The 26,039-nt window shown below is 61.9% G+C and overlaps 2 protein-coding genes and 1 pseudogene across 5 annotated transcripts in view; 1 reads left to right on the forward strand and 2 right to left on the reverse strand.

The window, feature by feature from the left end:
- Nucleotides 1-927: 927 nt before the first annotated feature.
- SLC9A3 (solute carrier family 9 member A3) lies at nt 928-18,461 on the forward strand. Its single transcript, XM_032279186.1, has 16 exons — nt 928-1,234; nt 4,993-5,153; nt 6,831-6,909; nt 7,350-7,527; nt 8,111-8,331; nt 8,823-9,025; nt 9,390-9,479; nt 9,752-9,822; nt 11,361-11,490; nt 14,675-14,787; nt 15,353-15,482; nt 15,650-15,826; nt 15,937-16,009; nt 16,398-16,505; nt 17,586-17,832; nt 18,381-18,461. Exons 1-16 carry the CDS (start codon nt 1,111-1,113, stop codon nt 18,382-18,384), a joined length of 2,109 nt encoding a protein of 702 aa, XP_032135077.1. The 5' UTR covers nt 928-1,110; the 3' UTR covers nt 18,385-18,461.
- Nucleotides 12,681-14,679, reverse strand: LOC116552429 (annotated as a pseudogene).
- A 6,118-nt stretch (nt 18,462-24,579) lies between the features above and the next one.
- EXOC3 (exocyst complex component 3) overlaps nt 24,580-26,039 on the reverse strand; it is a 28,148-nt gene continuing 26,688 nt past the window's right edge. For 3 of the 4 annotated variants that reach the window (XM_032279187.1, XM_032279188.1, XM_032279189.1), the window contains exon 13: nt 24,583-25,551. In XM_032279187.1, the coding sequence (XP_032135078.1) occupies nt 25,380-25,551 (172 nt within the window). In that variant the 3' untranslated portion in view covers nt 24,583-25,379. Of the gene's footprint in view, nt 25,552-26,039 lie in introns of all 4 variants that reach the window. The other variant, XM_032279190.1, reaches the window with a different exon arrangement.

A 26,039-nucleotide genomic window follows, 5' to 3' on the forward strand; every position in this document is an offset into this window, starting at 1 on the left:
GAAGGGCGGGACATGGCCACTGCCCCCGACACCCTCCAGCCGTGCCCACAGGGTCTTCGGGTCTGTGACAGAGCCTCCCTGCTCCCGCTGCTCTGTGTTTAAATGGGGTCTTGGCCGTCTCAGGAGACAGCTTGCCTTTGCATTTCAAATTAATAAACAGCAGCTGAGGGAATGAAGAAGCTAATTATCTCTTACACCACCTAAGCCGGAGAACACGCCTTCCCGCTATTTTGAAATCAGGCCAAATGCAGGAATTCTCATCACCTTTTTCTTTCTGAGTCCAATGAAAACACAGGAGACGTGGCCCAGATAGGCTGGTGCCTGTGTCCCCACCCACAGGGCAGGCCAGAGCCTCCAACTCTGGGGTCCTGCAGGGCAGTGGTGCCAGGGGACAGGGTGAAACGTGTTGGCTCCGTGGGGCCCCAGGGCCTGCTGTCTGCCCTGGAGCTCACCCGTGGGAGGGAAGCGGGCTGTCATTGGTGGGACCCAAAGACCCTTCCTAGAAGGCCCCACCTGGGGGCTGTGATCCCAGGAGAGGGGTGAGAAACAGAGCCAGCCTCTAGAAGGAGCAGGCTCTGCACAGGTCAGGGATAGTCAGGGCGAGCCCAGACCTTGGTCACCAACGCACAAGGCAGAGAGCGAGTTGGGGTCCAGGGGCCAGAGCCAGCCGGGGCAGGGCGGCAGGTCAGAGGCCCACCCCTGACCACCCAGCATGGGCCTCCACCCACAGCACCGCAGCCTCCTCCAACCAACCCCATTCTGGAGGCCCCCAGACGCTGCCCCTGCACCCTCCCTCCCGGCCCTCTTGGGCTCCCTGAAAAGTGGGGAACGGTCTTGGATGCCAGCATCTCTGAGCCCCATGGGACCTGGTCAGGCTGACCTCCCTCCCCTCCCCCACAGCCTGCCCTGACCTCGCTCCCCTCCCTTGCAGGGTTCCACCTGTCCCACAAGGTCACCAGTGTGGTTCCCGAGAGCGCCCTGCTCATCGTGCTGGGCCTGGTGCTGGGCGGCATCGTCTGGGCAGCTGACCACATCGCGTCCTTCACGCTGACGCCCACCGTCTTCTTCTTCTACCTGCTGCCCCCCATCGTGCTGGACGCCGGCTACTTCATGCCTAACCGGCTCTTCTTCGGCAACCTGGGCACCATCCTGCTGTACGCAGTCGTGGGCACCGTGTGGAACGCGGCCACCACCGGCCTGTCCCTCTACGGCGTCTTCCTCAGCGGGCTCATGGGTGAGTCTGCGCTGCTGCTGCTGCCCCCTGCCAGGGCCCAGGGCAGGGTCCAGGAGGGGGTGGGGTCCAGGAAGGGGCGGAGTCCAGGGGGCGGGGTCCAGGAGGGGGCGGGGCCCAGGAGAGGCGGGGTCCAGGAGGGGTGGGGTCCAGGAGGGGCCGGGCTGCCTCCTCTCAGCACACAGGCCTCCACGCGGTAAGTGTAAGGTGCAAAATGTGGCTGGTAGCCCTGTGGGGCCTCATGACCAAGGCCAGTCCCCTGTGCATCCCCAGGCCCCAGCCCTCAGCCGGGAAGGGTGGGACACAGCCCTTGGGTAGGCGTTTCCATCTCGGCAGCTCAGCTGCGGACTGCAGGTGGCCAGGGGCCTCTGCTCTTACTCTGGCGCTGGGCAGAAGTCGGGGCCTGTCCACACTTGCCGGCCACCAGCACCCCAGGGAGAAGAGAGCACGGTCCATCTACACTCGCCGGCCACCAGCACCCCAGGGAGAAGAGAGCACGGTCCATCTACACTCGCCGGCCACCAGGACCCCAGGGAGAAGAGAGCACGGTCCATCTACACTCGCTGGCCACCAGGACCCCAGGGAGAAGAGCATTGCAGAGACTGCATTGCACCTGGCGCTGTTCCTCCTCTCCCATGTGCTAGAGCCACTCGGCCACTTCCACACCCGTGTGGCTGAGCCACGTCCGGAGCCAGTGCAGCCTGCCTTGTTTTGTCTTCTTGACCCTTGGCTGCTTTGTCTCTTGGGCACCGCCTCCTGCCTGGAGCCCGATCCTGCCTAGATGGTGCCTCCTGACGCCTCGCACAGATATACCAGGTGTCATGCAGCCCTGCCGCCAGCTGCTGCTGCCGGGCCTGCTACGGCTTGGAGCAGCGGGGTCCCAAGGTGGAGCAAGGCCTCAAATGCCTTCGTGCCTGGGGCCCGCAGGATCAGCTCCAGCGCCGGGGGTGGCCAGGAAGGAGGGGGCAGGTGTCGCACCTGATGTCCTCACCTGGCCTCCCCACCTGTCTGAGAACTCAGTATCAGCCTCAAACACGTTCACCAGCTGAACCAGACTTGCAAGAATTGGTGATTTTCTGTCTGCGTCAAGGGAGAGCATGGCCCGGCCTCTCCATGGGAGTCCAGGGGCTGAGACCTGAGACCAGGAAGACTCATGAGAAAGAGGAGCTCCCAGGTTGGAGCCGCCCCCACCTGGCACATGGTCCCTTGGGGCCTCGTGCTCACCCCTTGCTGTCTGGCACCACCCGCCAGGCCCAGCCCAGAGAAAGCCACCGAGGGTGCAGGCCTCACAGACTCATGGACGGCAGGCTCAGGCCAGCGCTGTGGGTGGCCACGCATCACATGGACAGTGCTGTAGGTGGTCAGGATGCACCTCGGATGGGGCAGCCGCCCTAGCCCCCGGGCCCAAGGGACAGCCTTGGGAGTCAGAGCAGGGACTCATGGACCCATGGCTCCTCGAGCATCATGGCCACCTTGCCAGAGGGTCCCTCGCCCATGAGATCCCAGCCGAGCGCTTCCTCCAAGCCGTGTCGAGTGTGGGTGGAGTAGCCTTGGGCCAGTCTGGCCATCAGGGTGGCTCCTTTGAGAGCCCGGCACATTCCGTGGCTCTGAGGCCGTGGCCACGATGGTCCCCACCTAGCATCGGCCAGAGACAGTGCCAGATTTCCCTTTTAGGAAGCAGAATGTCCTCAGTGCAACTGGCTGGCCTGGAGTAGGATGTTCACACTGCAAATGCGCCTTCAGGCCCTAGAGGACACCCGACGCGGGACGTTCCTGCTGCACCTGCTCCTTCAGGCCCTGGAGGGCGCCCGACCCCGGGACATTCCTGCTGCACCTGCCCCTTCAGGCCCTGGAGGACGCCCGACCCCGGGACATTCTTGCTGCACCTGCACCTTCAGGCCCTGGAGGACGCCCGACCCCGGGACATTCTTGCTGCACCTGCCCCTTCAGGCTCTGGAGGACGCCCGACCCCGGGACACTCCTGCTGCACCTGCCCCTTCAGGCCCTGGAGGACTCACGATGTGGGGATGTCCTTGGCCCCCGCCAGCCGCATTGGGTTCCACCATCCTCCAACAGTGCTCCCTGTGGGAAACACGGGTCCCAGGCATTGCTGTGCCCCCTTGAGGCAGGCCGCTCCCCAGGTGATATGGATGCCAGAGGCCTGCGCTCAGCCTTGGGCCCAGCTGGTCAAAGCTGGGTGCTGCCTGAGGTCCCTGAGCATAGATGCCCACGGCTGCAGGTCCATCCCATTCCTGGGAGCCCGAGGGAGCTGGGAGGCCACGACTGATTTATGCAGACCAGTGGCCAAGCCCCGTGGAGTGTCTCAAGGCCAGACCTGCCCTTCGGGAAAGGGTCCATGTGGCAGGGTTGGCCCAGGTTGGCAGCGTGGGGAGAGGCCCGCGGAAGCTCCGGGCATCAGAGGCGTGCGGGTCCCATTCCCATGCGGAGACCTTACCTCCCTGAACGCTGGTTCTTCTGGCATCTGTCACCTCCTCGGGGTGTTGTGACGCTGGCAAGAGGCTGCCGGGGCTTAGGCGCTCACAGCAGACTTGGGGTTTAGTCACCACGGAGGCGACCCTGACCCGTCCCCTCCCGGGCACTAGTACAGAAACCCCTAGTCAGGCTGTTCTACGCTGTCTTCTGGGGCCTGTCCCGCTCCAGGGACAAAGCTCCCAGAAGCCCGAGCCTCGGCCCAGGGGTGTGGTGGGTTGCGTTCCAGCCCAGCAGGGAGGCAGGAGCTGTGTGTGGGACTCAGGCAGGCCTCACATGTCGCGGGAGCATCCCCCTCCCTGGGTGGCCTCTCCCACCCCCTCACGGCCCTGGCCTCTCCCGCCCCCTCACGGCCCTGGCCTCTCCCGCCCCCTCACGGCCCTGGCCTCTCCCGCCCCCTCACGGCCCTGGCCTCTCCAGTCCCTGGACTCTCATGGCCAGGAAGGCAGCAGGGAGGCAGTGTCCTCTGAGTCCTATAGCCATGAGCGAGGGCAGGTGCTCAGGGCCCAGTGACCACACTCGGTTCCCGGAGGGCCCCCTGGAGCCTGGCACTCCCTCATGGCTTGCCCGAGGCCTGGACCCTGGGTTGAATTGCAAAGGCTCGTGCAGGATGAGGCTGCATTTCAGTAAAACCTCCCCATCAAGGGACATCAGAGCCCACAAGCAGGTGCGAGGAGGGGAGGAAAGCTGGCCAGGCGCTGGGGACCACTGGAACCATGCCTTCCAGGCCCCCCGCTCATCCTCACAATCTGCCCCCATGTCCCCAGCGGCCCTCCCGCCTGCCCCTCTCTGGCCGTGGCCCCAGGGTGCTGTGTGCCCAGCTCCAAGCCCATCCTGGGTCTGCCCTACTTGCTCCCCCCCTGGCTGGGATGTCACTCCAGGTGATGGGCTCCCATCCTCCCAGCACACAGTCCCCTGCTCCCACCTGCCTCAGACACCTTCACTGCTGGGCTGGGAACCGCAGTGAGAGGGCTCGATTCTCTCCAGGCTGCACTGTGCAGGCCGGGGCCCCCATCTCCGGAAGATGAAGGGAAGGGCGGGGTGGTTCTGTCTGTCTTGCTCAGATGGAATGGGCCCCCTTGGAAGACACCAGCCTTCCCCAGAGGGCACTGGGGGCCTGTGGGAGGAGCACCTGTGGCTGGCCTGGCTCCCCTCACCACCGGCATCAGCCAGACAGGCTCGGGCCCCCCACCTGCAGCCAGGCGTCTCCCCAGGGCCTCCCTCTCCGTGGCAGTGCCTGTGCCCACCCCACAGCTCTGCTTGTTTTCCAGGTGACCTGCAGATCGGGCTGCTGGACTTCCTCCTGTTCGGCAGCCTCATTGCCGCCGTGGACCCGGTGGCCGTCCTGGCCGTGTTTGAGGAGGTCCATGTCAACGAGGTCCTGTTCATCATCGTCTTTGGGGAGTCCCTGCTGAACGACGCAGTCACCGTGGTAAGCCACAGAACCGAGGCTCCACAGCAGCCGTGCAGGCCTGGACCCCGTCTCGCCCCCATCAGTCCGTCGGCAAAGGAGGGCGTGAAACCCTGGCCCCACACTCCCCTCCTGGGCGTCCCGTCCCTCCACGTCCCTCTTCCCAGCTCAGAACCATGGGCGGCTTTCACGCGGCTTCTTTGGATCTTTCGCAGTTCTGAGGCCCAGTCCGCCCATCCACACCTTCAGGGTTAAGGATGCCACTGTCAAAACCCTACCCTCCCAGACTCTGGAGCAGGGGGTCTGTGACTTTAGACCCACAGTTGCTACCACCCATTCCTGAGTTCCTAAAAAATACATGAATGGCCAGGCACGGTGGGTCACACCTGTAATCCTAGCACTTGGAGAGGCTGAGGCAGGTGGATCACTTGAGGTCAGCAGTGTGAGACCAGCCTGGCCCACGTGGTGAAACCCTGTCTTTACTAAAAATGCAAAAACTAGCTGAGTGTGGTGGCATGCACCTGTAATCTCAGCTACTCGGGAGGCTGAGACAGGAGAATCGCCTGAACCTGGGAGGTGGCGGCTGCAGTGGGTGGAGATTGCCATTGTACTCCAGCCTGTATGGAGGGCAGGAATCATCAGTGAGGCCAACCCTGGGCCCGGTCCCCAGGCCGCCCCTGCCCTGACGCTGCCCCGGTCCCTGTGCTGCCCCTGGCCATCCTCCGCCAGCCCTGAGGACCTTGCAGATGCAGCCAGAATGGTGGGGTCCGTTTCCTGTCCCCTCTAACAGTGTCTGTGGCTTCTCAAAAGACCCCATCTGCTTCTCATGTTTCCTTAGGGTTCAGGAAAGTCCTATGAGGGTAGCACACCAGATTTCTTCTCTTTAGCAAATGAGGTATTCTCAGGGAATCTGAGAAGTGAGACTTAATCAGAAATACAGCGACATCCCTGCAGCTCCCACGTCCCCATAGAAGCCAGAGCCCCCCAAGAGGTTGTTTTCCCTCCCAGCTAGATTTTCATTAAAAAACCCAGCTCCAAGAAGGCCCCGAGAGACCCCAGGACCTTCTCGGGTCCCCTAGCCCAGCCTACATTCACAAACACAATTCACACGCCTGCCCCGGGGGGTCCTCTCCTACCTGACCAGAGCCAGGGTCTCCCCAGGGACTTCGGCCCACCCGGGACAGCCCTCAGCAGGTCCCACTGCATTGCAGCTTCGCTCGGCGTGGAGCCCAGAGTATGGACAAGGTTTCCCTGCATTTTATCTCAGGGTCCTGTGGGCTAAGGTTTAAAAACCACAAAGGTTAGCAAAGACCGCAGGGGCTCAGCCTCACAACCTGGAGCCAGCGCAGCAGGGACGTCGCTAAAACCCTGGGCTTGTCTGTGTACATGAGACTGACTGTGGTGTCTGAATTCCAGGGGGAGAGCTCTGCCGCTGCCCCTGTTCTGCCAAGGGTGGGAAGAGGCCAGCTTTGCTCCCAAAGCTTCTAGTTCCCTCCAGAACCTTCTTTGCCCCGGTGTCCCCGGACCGCTGGGCTCTGGCCTCGCCCCTTCGACTGCCATCGCTCAGTGATTATTTTCCTCCTGGTGGCCTCGGTTCCCGTGGGCTCCACACTCGGGCCAACTCGGGCGAGGCCTGGGCCCTGGGGAGGGGCGGCGCTGACCAGGGGCCTGAATGCCCTTCTCGTCTCTGTCCCGCAGGTCCTGTACAATGTGTTTGAATCTTTTGTGTCGCTGGGGGGTGACAACGTGACCGGTGTGGACTGTGTGAAAGGCATAGGTTCGTAGCTGTGGGTCAAGGCGGGTGGGCGGCCGCGTCTCCTCTCCACGCCTGGCCGGCAGCCCCTGCAGGAAAACACTTTTCACTCAAAGCGGCTGCACTGAGTCCTTCTGTCCACGTCCCCTTCCAGAGCGATTCACACACGAGTTGACAGGGGCCTGGGGCTCCTGGGCATTTCCCAGAGCAGGGATGAGGGCAGCCAGGTCTCCACATGAGAGACGGCCGGACAGGGCCTGGGCCAGGCTCCTGGGGACTCGGGAAGGTCCTCTCCCCTTGCTGGACCAAGGCTGGTGCTGAGACCAGCCCCACTCCCTGCCAAGAGAGTGAGGAATCCACCCCTTGTTTCTGGGGTTCCCGGCACCCCCTCGGGGGTCATGGGTGGCCGCTGGCGAGGAAGGGCCCGGAAGGCAGCACAGACACAAAGGGTGTCCTCTCCCCAGTGTCCTTCTTCGTGGTGAGCCTGGGGGGCACGCTGGTGGGGGTGATCTTCGCCTTCCTGCTGTCACTGGTGACGCGCTTCACCAAGCACGTGCGCATCATCGAGCCCGGCTTCGTGTTCGTCATCTCCTACCTGTCCTACCTGACGTCCGAGATGCTGTCGCTGTCGGCCATCCTGGCGTGAGTCCCTCCGCCCTCCCGGGCCCCACACCCTCCTGGACCCCAACTCACAAGGACGGTGCTAGCTGGGGGCCACCCGGCTGCGTGTGGCAGGACCCCTGGGCTCTGCGTCGCCCACAAGTTCCCCGTGAGCCCCGCAAGGGGACATGGAGGGCCTGCCCTGCCCGCTGCCCCGTCGCCGTCTTCGCTCTGCTGGTGGTCCCAGGCTGGTGGGAATTCAGTGTGGGGCTAAGAATTTATTCACATTTTATCATAAGGAGTTTGTGTTTTCACTGAATTGTCTGTGAGCTGGGAGCAGCGTCTGTGAGACGGCTGAGGGGCAAGGGGCTCCGGAACCCTTTGTTGCCATCCCTGCTGGTGGCAGGCCTGGTGCCCCGTACTCACCCGAAGGTGACGGCCGCCTGTGACCCTGCAGGGCCGTGGGCAGGAACCCTGGCAGCCCAGCCTGGCTCGGGAGGGAAAGGCCCCATAACCACATGACCGTGACTCTGTGCCTGCAGGTGCCAGGCCGTGGGGGGTGGGCGACATGGGGGCCTTGGGCACTGGGCCACGTGTCCGTGCCCTGAGGCGCGTCTGTCTGTAGGATCACCTTCTGTGGCATCTGCTGTCAGAAGTACGTGAAGGCCAACATCTCGGAGCAGTCGGCCACGACCGTGCGCTACACCATGAAGATGCTGGCCAGCGGCGCCGAGACCATCATCTTCATGTTCCTGGGCATCTCGGCCGTGAACCCGTTCATCTGGACCTGGAACACGGCCTTTGTGCTCCTGACACTGGTCTTCATCTCCGTGTACCGGGCCATCGGTGAGGCGGGGCCGGGCTGTGGATGTGAGGCTGCGATGGGCCGGCCCCACCCTGGGAAGGCGAAGGCTTTCTACTGGGCCCATGGAGATGGAGGCGCAGCCCCGTGCGAGGCAGAGGAGGGGACCCGAGGCAGGGCACCTGGTGGCAGCCTTGGGGCGGGGGTGGAAGGCTCTGGAACCCCAAGGGAGCTTACTCGGTTCCCGCTGACTCACCCAGGACATGCCTAGGACAGGGTCAGTGGGATGGGAGATGGACCGGGAGACAAGAAGACCCCGCCCCCACCCAGCCCCGTAGCCCGGCACCTGCGTGTGTGATGCACAGAGCATGTGGGGAGACGCCTGGCCACATGTGGCTCCGTGGATGGTGATGTGGGTCGTGGCATGGGGACGCCGTATCCAGGTGTCGCTGTTCTCTGTCAGCACGTGCTTGCCTACAAAGGCCCCGCAGGGCAGGCGGGCGGCTGGGGAGCTGAGTGCCCACCCCGTCCACAGGTGTGGTCCTGCAGACGTGGCTCCTGAACCGCTACCGCATGGTGCAGCTGGAGCCCATCGACCAGGTGGTCCTGTCCTACGGGGGCCTGCGTGGGGCCGTGGCCTTTGCCCTAGTGGTGCTTCTGGACGGAGAGAAGGTCAAGGAGAAGAACCTGTTCGTCAGCACCACCATCATTGTGGTCTTCTTCACCGTCATCTTCCAGGTGAGGCCCAGCCCTGCCCGCCCTGGGGTCTCTGCCCCACCCTCGAGAGGCAGATGAGTGTTTCCAGGCTCCAGATCCTAATTGGGTTTTATAATTTTAGTAACTAGGAGCTGTTTTGGAGGTTTTCATGTGGCCCCACTGGGGAGGAAGCATAATTGGCCTAAAAATGTTCTTCCTGAGCCTTCGCTGGTGGATGAGGCTGGCTTCCTCCTCCGCAGAGCAGGGCTGCAGGTGGCCAGGTGCCAGGAGAGCAGGGAGGGCATCCACAGGCCCCGGGGCAAGCAGCTCTGTGCAGTGCACATGGCGGGGCCAGCAGGAAGTGGGGGGCTGCCTGGCACCAGGGTCACGAGACACGGTCCTCCAGGGCCTGACCATCAAGCCCCTGGTGCAGTGGCTGAAGGTGAAGAGGAGTGAGCACCGTGAACCCCGACTCAATGAGAAGCTGCACGGCCGCGTACGTCTAGGGCTGGGGGGAGGGCGCTGAGTGCTCCTCGGGGCTGGGGGGGGCGGGGAGGGGGCACCACGTGTTCCGCGAGGCTGGGGGGGGGGGGGAGGGGGCCCCAGGTGTTCCGCGGGGCTGGGGGGGCGGTGAGGGGGCACCACGTGTTCCGTGAGGCTGGGCTGGGAGGGGAGGGGAGGCTTCGTCTGGGCCTGGGAGGGGAGAGGAATGTCACATGTTCCCCCGTCGGCTGCCCCGAGACGTTCACGTCTCTCTTCCCTTGGAAGGCTTTCGACCACATCCTCTCAGCCATCGAGGACATATCTGGACAGATCGGGCACAATTATCTCAGAGACAAGTAAGTGGCCGGGGCTGCCCCAGCTGTGCCGCACCGCACAGCCCGGCTTCCAGAAACAACCTGCTCGAAAGAGCCGGAAGCCACGTGCATAACTGTCTGCATCCAGGCTGGCTCCGGTGCCCCATGAGGCCAGGTGCCATGTGTGCCCCCAGACACGCAGGTGCTGCCGAAAAGGGAGCCACATGCCCTTTGCTCCTGGGAATAGAGACACCCTTGCATGTGTGCCAGCTAATTCCAAATTGTTATGTAGGAATTGAAAACAGGGAAAATAGATTATTTCCTCCATGTCATAAACAGGGTGTGTTCATATCGGTCAACATTTAAAATGATTTTGTCTAGTGGGGCTCACACCTGTAGTCCCAGTACTTTGGGAGGCCCAGGCAGACAGATCACTTCAGGTCAAGAGTTTGAGACCAGCCTGCCCAGCATAGTGAAACCTGTCTCTACTAAAATTACAAAAATTAGCCAGGGGTGGTGGTAGGTGCCAGTAATCCCAGCTACTCAGGAGGCTGAGGCATGAGAGTCGCTTGAACCCAGGAGGTGGAGGCTGTATTGGGCCGAGATCATGCCTTTGCACTCCAGCCTGGGCGACAGAGAGAGACTCTGTCTCAAAATAAAAAAAGATTTTGTCCATTAAGCTGAAATCACCTGTTTTATTATAAAATACATTTGACATTTAAAATCATAATAAACCCAGAACACAGCACAATTTGCCCTTGGTTCCTGTTTTCCAAACGATCTGTGTTCGGTGGGGGTGGAAGCATCCAGACAGTGTGGCCACGTGGCTTCATAAAGTGCAGCTGTGGTTCTCCATGGCCACAGCGATTCTGCCCCAGGTACCCAGTCCCCCACTCCCTGGCCTCCCAGGGGCTGTCCGGGGGTCTCGGAAGGCACGGCCTCCGTAAGCTTTGACTTCTTGATGGGTGAGACTCGACCTGCACTGAGCAGCCACCATGGCTGCCGCGGGGCCTGCCCAGGTGTGAGCACGGAAGCTCGCCAGGGCCCACCTCTGCCCCGGGGGCCAGGTCTGGCAGCTGCGCCCATGTCTAGGAGTGACAGGCTTCACCTCTTTGTGCCCCAGTTTCCTCTAAGTCCGGCCGGGCCACTGTCCCTTCTGCCTCGGATAACCAGTGAATACTGTTAGGCTAGAGAACCTCACTCTGATCCGCTTGGCTCTGGCAAGCTGAAAAGCTCAGGGCGTCTGCCCACCCCTGCCTTTCCTCCTATCCAACTGAAATGTTCCCCCATGTGGCCGGAGCCCCCTTGCCCAACCAGGCCTGATGCCCACCCTGTCCTGAGCCCCCCTCTGGAGGTGGTGGCTGCTGGAAAGTGGAACGCACCGTTTCATTCTGATGGCCTCCATCAAACAGGACAGGCGGGAGGGCAGCGGAACAGCCTGGGTGCCTGGCGGGCTGCTCTCCTTTTAAATGCGCCTCAGGGTCCTTACACCAAATAAAATTCAGAGAAGAGAAGGGCCATCTGGCAAGCTCCAGGACGCCTGCGGCCTGGGGCTCACGCTGTGGGGTCTGTCCCTGCAGGTGGTCCCACTTCGACAGGAAGTTCCTCAGCCGGGTCCTCATGAGACGGTCGGCCCAGAAGTCTCGAGACCGGATCCTGAATGTCTTCCACGAGCTGAACCTGAAGGACGCCATCAGCTACGTGGCCGAGGTCCTGGAGCCACCACTCCCTCTGTCGGGTGGGGGCTGAAGCAGGCTCAGACACTGGCTGTGGGCACCACGGGGCAGTGAGGAGAGGCCCCTGCACCTGATCCCAAGGCCAGGCCCACCCCAAAAGTTCACAGGAGGATCCTGGGCCCTCTGATGCCCTGGAAATCCCAGCTGGCTCTCACAAGGGGTAAACCATGTCACAGAGGGACAGAGGCCTGTTGACGGTGGTGCTGGTGGGCTGAGGGCTGAGGCCAGGTCCTCCAACCCTGAGCTTTTGCACTTTCCCCGGAGATGGAGGCAGACAGGAAGCAGGCAGGCTGTTATAGGACCTGGCTCCAACAGATCCGGGCACACCCAAGCGCGCGCACACACACACACACACACACGCCCACATGCAAACACATGCCCAAAAGCACACACCAACACGCACATACACGCGCGCCCACAGGCCCACATGCAGACACATGTCCAAGCACCAACACACATGCACACACCTGCAGGCCCACATGCACACACGTGTCCACACACAGATGCTCACATGCACGCACACACACACAAACATGCCCACACCCAAATATCCGCATGTGCACATGCACGCGCCCACAGGCCCACATGTATGCACATGTCCACAGGCCAAACATGCACACACATGCCCACACACACAAACACATGCCCACACACAAACATCCACACCCATACACGTGCCCACAGGCCCACACTCATACAAGTGCTCACAGGCACATGCACATACATGCCCAAAGGCCCCACACACATGCCCTCATGCACACACATGCCCACACCCAGGCACACACCCATAGGTCCACACACACACGCCTGTATGCCCACGTGCACACATGCCCACACACACGCCCACAGACCCACATGCACACACACCCACACTCACGAATGCACCCTCATGCACACACATGCCACATACATGCACAAAGGCCCACACACGCCCGTGCCCACATGCACCCACTGGCCCCCCCCCACACACATGCCCACAGCATGCATGTGCCCACAGGCCCACATACATGTGCCCCACACTCACATAACCCCGCACACACGTGCGCCCACAGGCACACACGCACCCACAGGCCCACACACGTGCACAGGAACATACACACCCATAGGCCCACATGCACACATAGGGCTCCCCACACACATGCCCACACACACACATACCCACACACACACGTGCCCACCCACACACATGCTCACATGCCCACACACACATGCCCAAATGCACATACGGGCCCACATGTACACGCACACCCACAGGCCCACATGCAGGCACATGGAGGGGCAGCAGCAGGGTTGTCTCCCGCCATGGGCAGGCTGTGGCTCTGAGGCTGCCCCAGCAGCTCCTGGTCCACGGGGCGCAGGCCTCTTGGCGTCTGCAGCGCCCCTGCCTGCTCCAGGAGACAGGGCCCCAGGCGCCCCACCCAGCCCCACGACCACTGGTCACTGGCTCCTGCTCCTGCCCAGAATGGCCTCAGCCTCCTGGGCCTGCCCTGACCTCCCCAGAGGGGCTCTGGCTGCAGGAACTGTGCAGAGCAGGGCCTGAGGGCACAGCTGCAGGGACTCTGCTCCCTTTAGGTCCCGCTCCTCCTGAGGGACAGAGCCCTCCCTATGAAGCTTTGGTGCCCTTATCCAGCAGCCAGCTGGGGCTGGTGCTCACGCCAGAGGGAACGGGCTGTCTTGCCAAAACCTCACACAGAGGGCCAGCGGGGGCCTGGAAATACCATTCATTCAGACAGAATGGCTCTGCCTCCACTGGGGCACATTCACCCCAGACATACCACCCATGGCCAGGGCCACGCCGAGTGGCAGGGCGGCTCCTGGCAGGGGCACGGGGGCCTGGGCCAGTGCAGATCAGGAAGGAGGGCCCCTGGGCCAGGCTCCATACAACACCCCAAACTACAGGCCCAGCAAGCAAGAGCAAGTTGAGATACCCTGGCCTAGGAGGCCTGGAGCCTGGCTGGAAGGTGGGAAGGGGCAGCGGGCTCCCCTCACCCCCACATGGGTGACAAGGTCAGCAGGCGGGGCCTTAAGCCTCTTCCCCAACCCCACCAGCCACCGTCCTTGACCCTGGGCTCCGCTGCGTGGGGGGCCTGTGGGCCCCTCCTGGTCACTCAGTGGCCAGAGTCTCCCCACCTGGGGTGGCGTGGCCAGAGCACCACCTGCCCAGGGTCCCTCCTGGCTCCCACACAGGGCAGCCGCTTTCTCTCCCAGCGCCCGCCACCCTGCACCCTGCAGCCCTCCCCTGTGTCTGCCCAGAGCTGCAGTTAGACCGTGGCCCCTCCACTCATGTTTGTTTTCACGGAGTCGGTGGGAGAGGAACAGAGGTACAGAAGATGCTGGATTTAGAAGCAAAAGCCGACAGAGGATCCTCAGAACCAACGCCCCTCGCAGGCCCCAGGGTGGGCAGTGCAGTGGGGGCCATGTCCGCAGTGGGAGTAGAGGCACCTCCTGCCCCTGGAGGCTTTTCTGGGAGGGTTCTGCCACTGCAAGGCGGCACAGGTGCCCACCTGGCGAGGAGGGAGCACAGCAAGCTGACACTCCCCATGCCCGCGCCTCTGCTGGCCCTGGGGACCGATTCCAGCCATAAACCCACCCTGCCCTGTGCTCTCCCACAGCCTCACACTCTGCAAGCCCTGCCATAGGGCAGGCGGGCGGGGTCTGAGGACGCTCAGCTGTGCAGCTTCTGTACCCCATTGGGCTCTGCTCCATTCCCTTGATCTGATTCAGTTCTGGACATGGCGCCGATGGGGTCCCTTTCTGGGGGAAATGGGGGCAGGTGTTTCAGGGCCTCCGGCAGGGACAGGGACTCCTCTGTAACTCAGCAATATAGACAGTGTCCCCAGATGCACCCCAGGTCCCAGACAGCTTCACCGCTTCACACACAGACCGCCGTGTCCTCCCTCAACTGTTACCTCTGCCCAGCTCAGGCAGAAGCCTGGCTATGCCTCACATGGACATGGACGGGGGCTCAAAATCTGAGCTCCTGGTCTCGGGGTCTCCACCCGCCGCAGCTGTGAGGGGTGAACCCAGGCTCCGTCTCAAGGTCTTCCCTGGGCCCCGAGCTCCCAGCGCTTCCCACCAGGGCACATATCAGCGGCAGCTGCCCAGGTACGGGGCACAGGGCTGCTCAAGCCACTGACGGGGCTGCCTCCTGACCACAGGGAGAGCGCCGGGGGTCCCTGGCCTTCATCCGCTCCCCCAGCACCGACAACATGGTCAACGTGGACTTCACACCGCGATCATCCACCGTGGAGGCCTCTGTCTCCTACCTCCTGTACGTGGACAGGTTCACATAGCTTCCCCGGGGAAGAACCAAGCCTGGGGCTGAGTCACAGAGGGTCTGAGACAGCTCCTGGCCTGGGGATGGTGGGGGGGTGGGAGGAGGGGTGCAGAAGGTGGGGCCCAGGGTCCTCTCTGGCAGGCACTCCCCTCCCCTGTGTTAGGTGTTGGCCAGACTCCCTCAGTGCAGGATGCAAGATGAAAGGGTGGGGGCACAGAGGATTGGGGGCCGAGCCTGACGTGTTTGCCCCCAGTCAGGAGCAGGCTGTCCTGTTCCCTGTGCCACCTGTACTGCCCCTCTTGCCCTGGGCTCCACAGCTCATGGCCAGTTGTCACGGGAGGTCCCCTCTGCCAGGTGTGCAGACACGGGTCCCCGGGTCTCATACCCATGGCTTCGGAGTGGGGGCTCCACTTCAGATGGGACTCCGGGAAGGCCTCGTGGGGACTCGGCCTGAGCCCTGAGGAGAGAAGGGGCTGGCCAGGTGGCTTCCATAAGGCGAGGGGCACGCACGAAACCCCACCCCGAGGCAGCCGTGCGGCTCAGCGCTGTCCCTGCACAGGAGGGAGAACGTCAGTGCCGTCTGCCTGGACATGCAGTCTCTGGAACAGCGGCGACGGAGCATCCGGGACGCGGAGGACATGGTCACGCACCACACGCTGCAGCAGTACCTGTACAAGCCGCGGCAGGAGGTGGGTGCTGCAGGCTGGGGCCGGGGGAGCCTACAGGGACGCCTGTGGGGCGGCCTCCTGGTCCTCTCCCAGGACCATGGGGATCCGTGCTCAGCCCCTGCAGCAAGAGGGCAGGAGTGCCCAGCACACGCCCAGCACAGCTGTGACCTCCGTGCCCGACCTTGCAGTACAAGCATCTGTACAGCCGGCACGAGCTCACGCCCACTGAGGACGAGAAGCAGGACCGGGAAATCTTCCACAGGACCATGCGGAAGCGCCTGGAGTCCTTCAAGTCGGCCAAGCTGGGGCTCAACCAGAACAAGAAGGCAGCCAAGATGTACAAGCGGGAGCGTGCCCAGAAGCGGGTGAGGGTGGGCCACCAGGAGACGTGGGGGGCCGGGGCCTGAGCGGGAACGGGGTCAGGGCCAGTGCGGCCGTGTTGGGGTCCATTAACAGCTTCACATTCACTCTGCAGAGAAACAGCAGCATCCCTAACGGGAAGCTGCCCACAGAGATCCCCGTGCAGAACTTCGCCATCAAGGAGAAAGGTGTGCTAACGGCTAAGGGCCACCTCCGAGGCCCCGCCCTCCCCTCGGGACCCTCCCAGCTGCTGCCCCTCCAGCCACACAGGCAGGGGAGGCATAGTCAGACCCACCCAGGATGGGGCTCCAGCCGCATTGCCCTACAAGCGGGGTCCCTCCTCGCCCTCCCCCGGCCCTGCGGTCCAGCCTTCCTCTCTGGACCCTCCCCTGGCCCTGCGGTCCAGCCTTCCTCTCTGGGTCCTCCCCCGGCCCTGCGGTCCAGCCTTCCTCTCTGTGGGTCCCAACCCCCTGCACCGAAGTGCACAGAGCTGATGGACACTGCGGACCAGTCTGTGAGGATGGCCCCCCAGTGACCCCAGTCCTCACCCCAGCCTGTCTCCCTCATGCCCCCCAGACTTGGAACTTTCAGACACCGAGGAGCCCCCCAACTATGATGAGATGAGTGGGGGGATCGAGTTCCTGGCCGGTGTCACCAAGGACACAGCATCCGACTCTCCTGCAGGTGGGGACAGGGTGGGGACGTCGTGGCCAAGGGACGGGTGGCCCCTGCTGCCCCAGAAGGGAGCTCTGTCATTGGGCCAGGGACACTGTAACCTGGGGGGGGTGCTCCTGTGAGTTCTTGAGGGCCCTGCCTGGCACTCACTGAGTGCCCCCTCAACCAACTCAAACAATGCTGTCCCTGGAGTGGGCTGGGTGAGGGGCAGGCTGGGTGTGTCTTGAGGGAAGGGAGGTGTTACCCGTGCTGCTTGTGGTGTGCGGGGTCATGGATGTGGGGGAAGGGCCTGCAACCTGAAAGGCCGTGACCCTAACCTTCTGGGTGACCCTAACCTTCTGGGTGACCCTAACCTTCTGGGTGTGCCTGACCTTCCCACTGACCCTGACCTTCCAGGTGACCCTAATCTTCCAGATGGTCCTGACCTTCCCACTGACCCTGACCTTCCAGGTGACCCTAATCTTCCAGATGGTCCTGACCTTCCCACTGACCCTGACCTTCTGGGTGACCCTGACTTTCAGGTTACCCTTTCGGGTGGCCCTAATCTTCCCGCTGACCCTAGCCTTCTGTGTGACCCAGACTTTCCTGATGATCCTAACCTCCCAGGTGACCCTAACCTTTCCACTGACCCTAACCTTCTCAATTACCCTAATTTCCTGGGTGACCCTAACCTTCCTGCTGACCCTAACCTTCCGGATGACCCTGACCTTCCGGATGACCCTGACCTTCCTGTTGACCCTGACCTCCCGGGTGACCCTGACCTCCCGGGTGACCCTGGCCTTCCTGCTGACCCTGACCTCCCTGCTGACCCTGACCTCCCGGGTGACCCTGATCTTCCCGGTGACCCTGACCTCCCGGGTGACCCTGACCTTCCCGCTGACCCTGACCTCCCTGCTGACCCTGACCTCCCGGGTGACCCTGACCTCCCTGCTGACCCTGATCTCCCTGCTGACCCTGACCTTCCCGCTGACCTTGACCTTCCGGATGACCCTGACCTTCCAGGGCACCCTGCCGGTGACGGCCCCGGTGAGGCCTCCCCCACCGCTGTGGGGTTCCGGGGGGCTGACCGGCCGCTGCTCTCTCCCCTAGGAATTGACAACCCAGTGTTTTCTCCGGACGAGGCCCTGGACCGCAGCCTCCTGGCGCGGGTGCCGCCCTGGCTGTCTCCCGGGGAGACGGTGGTGCCCTCGCAGAGGGCCCGCACGCAGATCCCCCTCTCTCCCGGCGCGTTCCGCCGCCTGACGCCCCTCCGCCTCAGCAGCAAGTCGGTGGACTCCTTCCTGCAGGCCGACGGCCCCGAGGAGCGGCCCCCCGCCGCGCCCGAGTCCACACACATGTAACTCCCGGCCGCCCGCTAACGTCTCTCCGCAGCTCCTCTCCGCAGGTCGCGGCGCGCCCTCCGCCCCCGGGACCTGACCTGGCACCTGCTTCTCTCCTGCAGCGCCTCTTCCTCCTCCAGGCCCCGCCGGCCGCACCCCTCGGAGCCCGGACCCCGCACTCGCGGCCGGGACGGGGAGGGGCGGCCGCGGGTCCGGCCTTGCGAGCTCCCTTGTCTACGACGCGGGGAGCAGGTTTCCCACTGGGGACCGTCGCCTCGCGCGGGGCAGGGCCGGGGGCGGGACCTCCCGCCCCGAGGAGGCCGCGGTCCTGGGACCCCGACGGCGGGACGCGACTGGGCCGGGCCGGGCCGGGGCTTCGCTGCTGCCGCTTCCGCCTCTGCCCCGCGAACCCGGGTCCTGGGAGGAGCCCCCGGCGGGCGCCGAGTCTGGGGTGCGCGTGGGAGGGCAGCGGGAGCCGCCGGGCTCGGGGAGCGCTGAGCCCGGGACCGCCCCTCCCGCCCCGGCCCCGGGCTCCGCGCGCCGCTCACGCGCCGCTCTCCCGCAGGTGACACCGGCTCCGACACGCCGCTGACCGGACGCTCGTCCCCGCGCCACGGGCCGCCCGCCGCCGCCGCCCCCGAGAAGCCCCCGATCCCCGCGCGGCTGCAGCGACCGCGCGCCCCGAGCCCCGCCCCGCCCGCGCCTGCGCAGAACCCCGAGAGCGCCGCGCCCGCGCCCGCAGAGCCGCCCGAGAGCGAGCCGGGGGCGGGGCACGGGGCGGGGCCGGAGCGCCGGGGGCTGCCGAGTGCGCACGCGCGGTCGGCGGCGGCGCGCCGCGTGCACAGCCGGCGCTCGTTCCAGCGGCCTCGCGCGCGCCGCCGCCCCGCGCTGCTGAAGCTGGCCTCGCTGCCGCCCTCGTGCCACGCGCCGCCGCACGCGCTGGAGCAGGAGGAGACGCCGCTGTGACGCCGCCGGCGGGAGGGGCCCGCGCGCCTGGGCAGGCGCCCGGAGCGGGTTTGCGGCGGGAAACCGGCCCTGGGCGCCCCGGGCCCCTCCCCGCCACCGACCCGGGGCCTCCCACGCGCCGGGACCCGGGGCCCGGGGCGGCCCTCGCCGGGATCTGAGCTGCGGGGGACGTGGCGGAATGTCTTCCGCCTGCCCGGCGCCTGGGGTCTAGACTCCTGGAGCCAGCACCTGCTCCGTTTCCCTCCCGGGCTCCGTCCTGCCCGCGCCGGGTCTCAGGGTGGCGGCCCGGGGCACCGCCCGTCCCCACAGACCAGGTCTCCGGCCTGATGTCGCCCCCGGCTGGGTGAGCGGTGGCCGGTCCTTGAGTGGCTGCCCTGGCCCCCTTGGCACCGCAGGGAGCGCCCAGCGGGAATGGCGGTGCCCAGGGCACCCCGCAGGCTCAGGCCCTCCAAGAAGACCTGCTGAGACCCCTGGGCCTGTCCTGGACCTTTCCCACCCCCTCCGGCGTCCCTGGCCAGTCCTCGTCCCCCAGCCCGAGTTCTGGGGGGCGGGGTCCAGAGAGCGGGCGGAGGCCGCGGCGCTGAGCCCGGAGGGGCCCCGAGTCCGCCCATCCCTCAGGCGGCAAGTCCCTCAGGGTCCAACCTGCCTGCACTTGGCTGTGATGAGGGCAGGGGAGGCGGGAGTTCCTAGGGGCTTTTCCAAGGGCAGACTCGCAGCTCCTTGCTCAGGAAAATTAAACTGCCCATGGTAAGTGTTGAGTCACCAGGTAGGAGGCGTTCTTAGTTTTACGTTGCTTGACGATGGCACACTGGTGGGAAGACTCCACCATTTCCCACTGGGAACTTCGTGCGCTGTGAAAAAGGGAAGCGCCATCCACACAGAAGCCTCGTGACCCCGGCTTCGGAGACGCTGTCATCTACTGCAGCCACTCTGTTGTGTCAATCAGTGGCTCAGCCACCCAGATCAAGCGCTGCGACTTTCGGTGTTCAGTGGTCGTTCTCCACTCTGCAGCCGTTTCAATCAACTCTGAGCACAAAATCCAGCCATTCTCCATGCAGCAAGGCCTGCCCTGTCAGTGACCCTGCTGGGACAGAGCTGGGGCCAGCCTGGGTCCGGCGGCAGCTACCATCTTGATGTTCACCAGAGCAGCCTGGGGCCTGGCCTCCCCGGCACGAGTGGGTGTTCTGAGAGGCCCCCAGTTTGTCCCGTCTGCACCACCGAGAGGTCTCTGGGTGGCCAGAGGAGCAAAGCTACCTTCCAAGTGCCTATCCTAGCCTGGGAGAACAGAGCAGGAGCGTCGTGCGGCCCACAGCGCAGCATGCGGTGACTCCGGGCACAGAACAACTCCCCTGGACCCTTGCTTGGGCCTGCATCTGACTCCCGGCTGCAGAGTCAGCAGCGGAGTCCAGGTAACTAACTGCTCGGCCACTCCTGGTCGCTCCTCCCTGGACACCAAAGTCAGCAAAGACGACGCGGTAATCACTGCCATCTTACCGTGTGGCGAACACAACACTTACCAACACCTCCTTGAGGTCAGCCTTCAGCACCGGGGTGGGCAGGCAGGTTTTCTGTGTTTATGAGAACTGCACAGGCTTAAGCACAAATGTGGAACCAGAGTTCCAGGTGAGGAAACCTCTCTCACAGAAGCTCAGACCACACCCCACCAGGTAACGTGGGCGCCCGGGCTGTGGGTGCCAGGAACGAGGGTAGGGACACATCATGAGTGGGAATCCCCATGTTCCTGTCACTACTGTAAAACAGAAGGTAAACAGTCTTATGAATGTATTTCCTTAGGAAAACTGTTGTAAAAACTTTTATTAGGAAGGATGTCTATTTATTTAATACTGAACTTTGGCCTCCTCTGTGATAAAGTCAACAAATTTAGGAAATCATTATTTCCCACTTCTGTATTTTCTCAAAAATAATTTTGTTACAGAGTTGAATATACTGTGTACTACTGATCTGTTGTGAAAGCAAAGAATCATCAAAACCTTTCAAATTACAAGTGTGAAAATTGTGTATGATTTTGCAATTGTAATATTAATCGAACTTTGTAATTCTAATCACAAAACGACGTGCCTTAAATGCCCTCCAGTTGTGGGATGGCAGTGTCCGGGCAGGGAGGGCCCATCACCAAACCCTGAACCATTGCTAGACCACTTCTATTAAAAACATTTCAAGGCATTTTGGGTGCAAACTTCGTTTATAAATGAGAAATCATCTACCTAGGAGAATATAAGGAGCAGTCTCCTGTAGGCGGATATCACTTTGCCAAAAATTAACACTGAGACAGGCGTGTGTGGGTGCATCTATGTGTGTGTGTGTGCTGTTGCTGCCCTTCCTGGCGGCTGTGGGAGGACTCCTGGAGCTGAGCTCGGCCCCTCCGGTGCAGACTGATGGGGTCAGAGCCCCCTGGGGAGGGCGGGAGGGAGCAGCGAAGGCAGAGGCTGGGATTGGGACACAGTGCTCACCCAGGCCTGAGCAGAATGAGGTGCCTGAGACACTACAGCAGCCTAGAGCAGGTGGGCCTGGGGCTGGAGAGAGGTGGGCTGAGAGTCTACAGCCTGGATGGCTTGGCCCTTCTTGGGGGTGGGGGCAGCCAACAGCCCTCAAGTGGGAGCGTGCTGCCTGTCAGCTTCCTCTGGACAAAAAGGAACCCTATGTGCCTGGGCCCCATGTTTTAGGGGCCAGGTCCGTGAACAGCAGCAGATCCTCATCGTTAAAGAGATGTGGGAGCCCCTCACTGTCTGGTGCCCCCCCACCACCAGCAGTAAGAGGAGATCAAGGAACTGCCCTAACTTGAAAGACGCCCTTTCAACCAAGGGGCCACATGGCCCGGAGGTCGTGTGCGGTGAAGGGGTGCAGGTCCCAGGATGCGCTGAGGCCGCACGCGGTGGAAGGGGCGAGGGTCTCGGGGATGCGCTGAGGGCCGCGCGCAGTGGAAGGGGCGAGGGTCCCGTGGATGCGCTGAGGGCCGCGCGCGGTGGAAGGGGTGAGGGTCCCGTGGATGCGCTCAGGGCCGCGCGCGGTGGAAGGGGCGAGGGTCCCGTGGATGCGCTCAGGGCCGCGTGCGGTGGAAGGGGTGAGGGTCCCAGGATGCGCTGCAGCCCACTAGCCCTACCTGTGCATCCACTTCCCCAAGGCCACTTTGCAGCCAGACGCTCCCGTGCAGGCAGCAAGCACCAGCCTTTGGTTTCGCCACTCACTGCCCTCCTGCTAGGAGGTGGCTACAGGCCTTCGCCCAGGCGTCCTGCAGTGTGTGGGGTGGAGACAGCCCTCCCCTTGTGTCAGGATGGACACCCACTGCCCAGGCACCAAACATGGCCTCGGCCAGAGCCACCCCAGAGCCTGCCCGCACGTTCTGGCTAGAGTCCTACCTCCCAAATAATGCTCATCAGTCAGTGGTCCCAGAACTCCCCGTCTGGTTTCAGTCTGCCCTCCAGAGGCTCAGTAGCCAAATGCTTCATCCACTGTCATTGCAGGTGCCCCTCAAGTGGATGTGACCAGTGACCGTGGGGCCCAGCAGTGACCCTCATACAGAATCAGAGCAAAACACCAGTGAGGGCTGCACACTCATGACCGTTCACCCTGGGCACTCATTCCAGGAGCAACGAGAATTCCCTCTCAGTGGGAAAACAGAGGCATTTTCATTCTATAAGGGGCAATCCTTAATGACTGTGAACACGAATTTTATTCATCCACATGCACTTACTGAGCACTCACCGTAAGCCAGGCATATTCAAGACCTGCTGCTGAGCTGCGAGCTGGATTGAGGCGCACAGGGGACTGGGGGACGGTGTGCCCGCTGGAGGGCCTGGGAAGAGCACCCGCTTCTGAGCCCTGATGCTCCTAAGACCTGCTTCTATGTCTCAGTTATTTAACTCCCTTTAAGCTTTGGTTCTTTCAAGAAAAAGTCCCACTTGTAAATTTTTCACACCTTGTAAGGATGAAATAAAAGCAAAATGTCACCTCTGCCATCTCGAAAATGTCTTGAGAGCAAACAAAGCACATCCTCACACAGGCTGGAGCACCTTCACCACACGGGGCCCCAGGGACAGACGGACCCGCGGACACCCCCACACCTTCCAGCTGTGAGTCCCTGGGGCTGAGACAAAGATGGAGGGAACGAGGCGCTGTGTACACAGGGGAGCGGATGAATGAAGGTAAAACGCCTCACTCAACCGAGACAATTCTTTTCTGTAAACTGAGAGAGCACAGGAGTCTGCCATCTGAGCACCAGGACCAAGGGCTCCCTGCTCATTGTGGGTAACCCCCATATAGACACCGAGGAATGAGAGCTAAGCAGAACACTGGCACAGTTAGGGCTTGAGGAATATCTCACTTTATAGTGTTACTACTCAGATGTTTCCTTTTACATAATCATGTTTATAGAAATAGGGCTTGAAGGCTCCCTTTATATAATCCTCTATATATAATCAAATAATAGTTGATAGTATGAGTTTCTAAAGAATATTTCCCTACATATATACCTGTAATTATATCTTAGCTCATAATCAGAGGAATGCCTACAGCAGACACAGTGCAGAGCATGATTTAAGGGAAAACAGTTATACCAGGACAAGAACCCACGGCCCAGGTGGCAGCGTTCAGTGACGTAAAGATCCCCGCTGTATGGCAGGCTTGGGGCGAGAGCCACTCCTCCTGATAAAGGAGTTGTAGGACCTTGCTCCCGTTCTTGTGGAAGGCTGCCCTCGGACCGGCAATCCACCTTGGTGACTGTGAACTTTAGCAGCTCTTGCTACTGTGCTGCTCGAAAAGCATCTTCCCATAGAACCCATTGGAAGCTGCCAGGAGGTGGCGGTAACCTTGACAGCTCTGTCATCGCTATGTGACTTAAAGCATCCTCCTATAAATCTTCTTAGAAGTAGTTTGCCCATAGATAGAAGTATCGCACACTGCACCCTCTTCACTGCGCACGGCCCACCTTCAAGCCTCGGTGACCTAATGGGGGTGGACCCCTTACTGCACACAGCCCTTGCCTTTGTGGGAATGGGCCCCTTGCTGCGCACTGTCCACCTCCTGGCCTAGATGACCTAATGGGGGTGGACACCTTGTTTTATTGCTCACGACCCTATCACTATCCTTAAAGATGATTTCACTCACTGCCCTGCCCCCCTAACCTATACACAATAAATACTCATGCTTCTGGACATTTGGGGCCTCGCCTGACTCCACTCATAGGTGGTGTGGCCCCCCCGGCTGCATTTTCTTTGTATTTCTGTGTCCTGTCTCTTATTTCTCGGATCCTGCGCCTCAGCACAGCATAAGGCTCACCCCACTACCCCGTGGGGCCCTCAGCCCTACAGCTCATCCTGGGATAACTCCCCTCTTTTTATTGAGACGGAATCTCACTGCGTCGCCCAGGCTGGAGTGCAGTGGTATGATCTTGGCTCACTGCAACGTCCGCCTCCCGGGTTCAAGCAATTCTCTTGCTCAGCCTCCCAGGTAGCTGGAATTACAGGCGTGCACCACCACACCTGGCTAATATTGTATTTTTAGTAGAGATGCAGTTTCACCATGTTGACCAGGCTGGTCTCAAACTCCTGATCTCAAATGATCCACCCACTTCAGCCTCTCAAATTGCTGGGATTACAGGTGTGAGCCACTGCACCCGGCCTCTGAGGTAATTCCCTTAATTAGCTTTGGATGAAATTAAAGACTAACGTACAAAACAATGCTACATCGAAGGCAGATGCTGTAGAGAGATGGATACATTTTGGAAAAGAGAATTTAAAGGAGTCCGTATCAGGAAAAGCATGATTCACAGGTCTTGAAAATGTACTCCAAGGAAATATTTACTTTTATATTTGCTTTTACCAAAATTTACACTCCGGCCATTGCTCACCTACCAGGCATGGCTGACCCAGCCGGCACCACCCAGTGCCAGGGGTCTGCTCACCTGGGGGTGGGGACAGGGCTTGCTGGGCACAGCAGGCGAGTGTCTCATCCCTCAAAGGACCCAAGGAGTGGGTCTGGAATGTCAGAAGGGGGCAAGGAGGCTGAGGGAAGACTTTTACTTCTGTAATTGACACAGTTCCTGTGCAATGCTGGATCAGCAGTCAGGAAACCTTAACTGGAAAGAGAGCGCATGGCGTTTTCATTTCTCTGAGGAAGCAGAGACTTTAATTAGCTGACAGAGTTCCGAGTACTTACAGCAGGTGGGGTGCGGTGAAGGTCCAGGGAGGAGGGAGGGCATGGAGGTACATTGTCCCCTGTGCCCCCCGCACCTTCATCAACGGCAATAAGCAAGCACCCAAGACAGGCTGTGCACCCAGGGCTTTTACAGCAGAACGAGGGGCCTCTGCACGCGGCTCCCTCCACATGTACCCAGTGCATCACCTGGCGCCTAAGGACAGGCCTGCAGCTGAAACCAGCATGCGTGGCCAAGGAGAGCAATCAGCTTTACTGCGATTCTGAGGGCAGGGACAGGGTTGCAGAGGCGTGAAGGCCAGGCTGGCGGAGGCTGCTGCATTTCTGAGGACGGGGCCAGGGCTGTGGAAGGCGTGCAGGGTGAGGCTGTACTGTGTTTCTGAGGGCGGGACCTGGACTGTGGAGGTGCAAGCCAGGCCGGTGGAGGCTACTTGAGCAGCTTGGCCACATTCAGGCTGGGCACCACGATGTCCTTGAAGAGGGGCATGTAGCTCGGGCTGGCCTGTGCTGGGCCCTGCTCCAGGGTCTCCATGATGGTCTGCTTCATGTCGCGGCTGGTGTCCCCACGCACAGCCAGCAGAGCACCGATGTGGTCGTCCCTGGGGATGGGGAGACGTCGGCCCGCGCCCACCTAGCACCCCCATGATGTGCCACGCTACTGGGCGCTCACAGCCTCACCACCCAGCCCACAGAACGCAGTGGGTGAGTACAGCTGCAGACAGACGGCACCCTTCCTCTTCAGGGGAGACAAGCCCGCATTTTCATCTTACTCTGTCTTTGCTCAGAAAGCTTTTTCAACATTGATTTTATAAATCTTTGTTCCAGCCCAACCAGAGCAGAGACCCCAGAGAGCTCAGGACCCCACTCTCCATGTTTAACCAGAAACGGCAGCAAGATGATGGGATGGAAGTGGGCAGCTGCAGCCGTGGAGGTGGCCCTGTGGAAGCGGCAGGTGCCCTGGAACAGGGGCTGCGAAGGCCACCTGGGGCGTGGGGCCAGCATGGCGGATGGGGGTGTGTGTAGGTCCCCTTCCCTGGGGTCAGCATGGCAGGTGGGGGTGTGTGTGGGTCCCCTTCCCTGGGGCCTG

Source organism: Sapajus apella, unplaced genomic scaffold, assembly GCF_009761245.1.
Source record: "Sapajus apella isolate SASKATOON/1434 unplaced genomic scaffold, GSC_monkey_1.0 scaffold11, whole genome shotgun sequence".
In the NCBI taxonomy this organism is placed as follows: domain Eukaryota; kingdom Metazoa; phylum Chordata; class Mammalia; order Primates; family Cebidae; genus Sapajus; species Sapajus apella.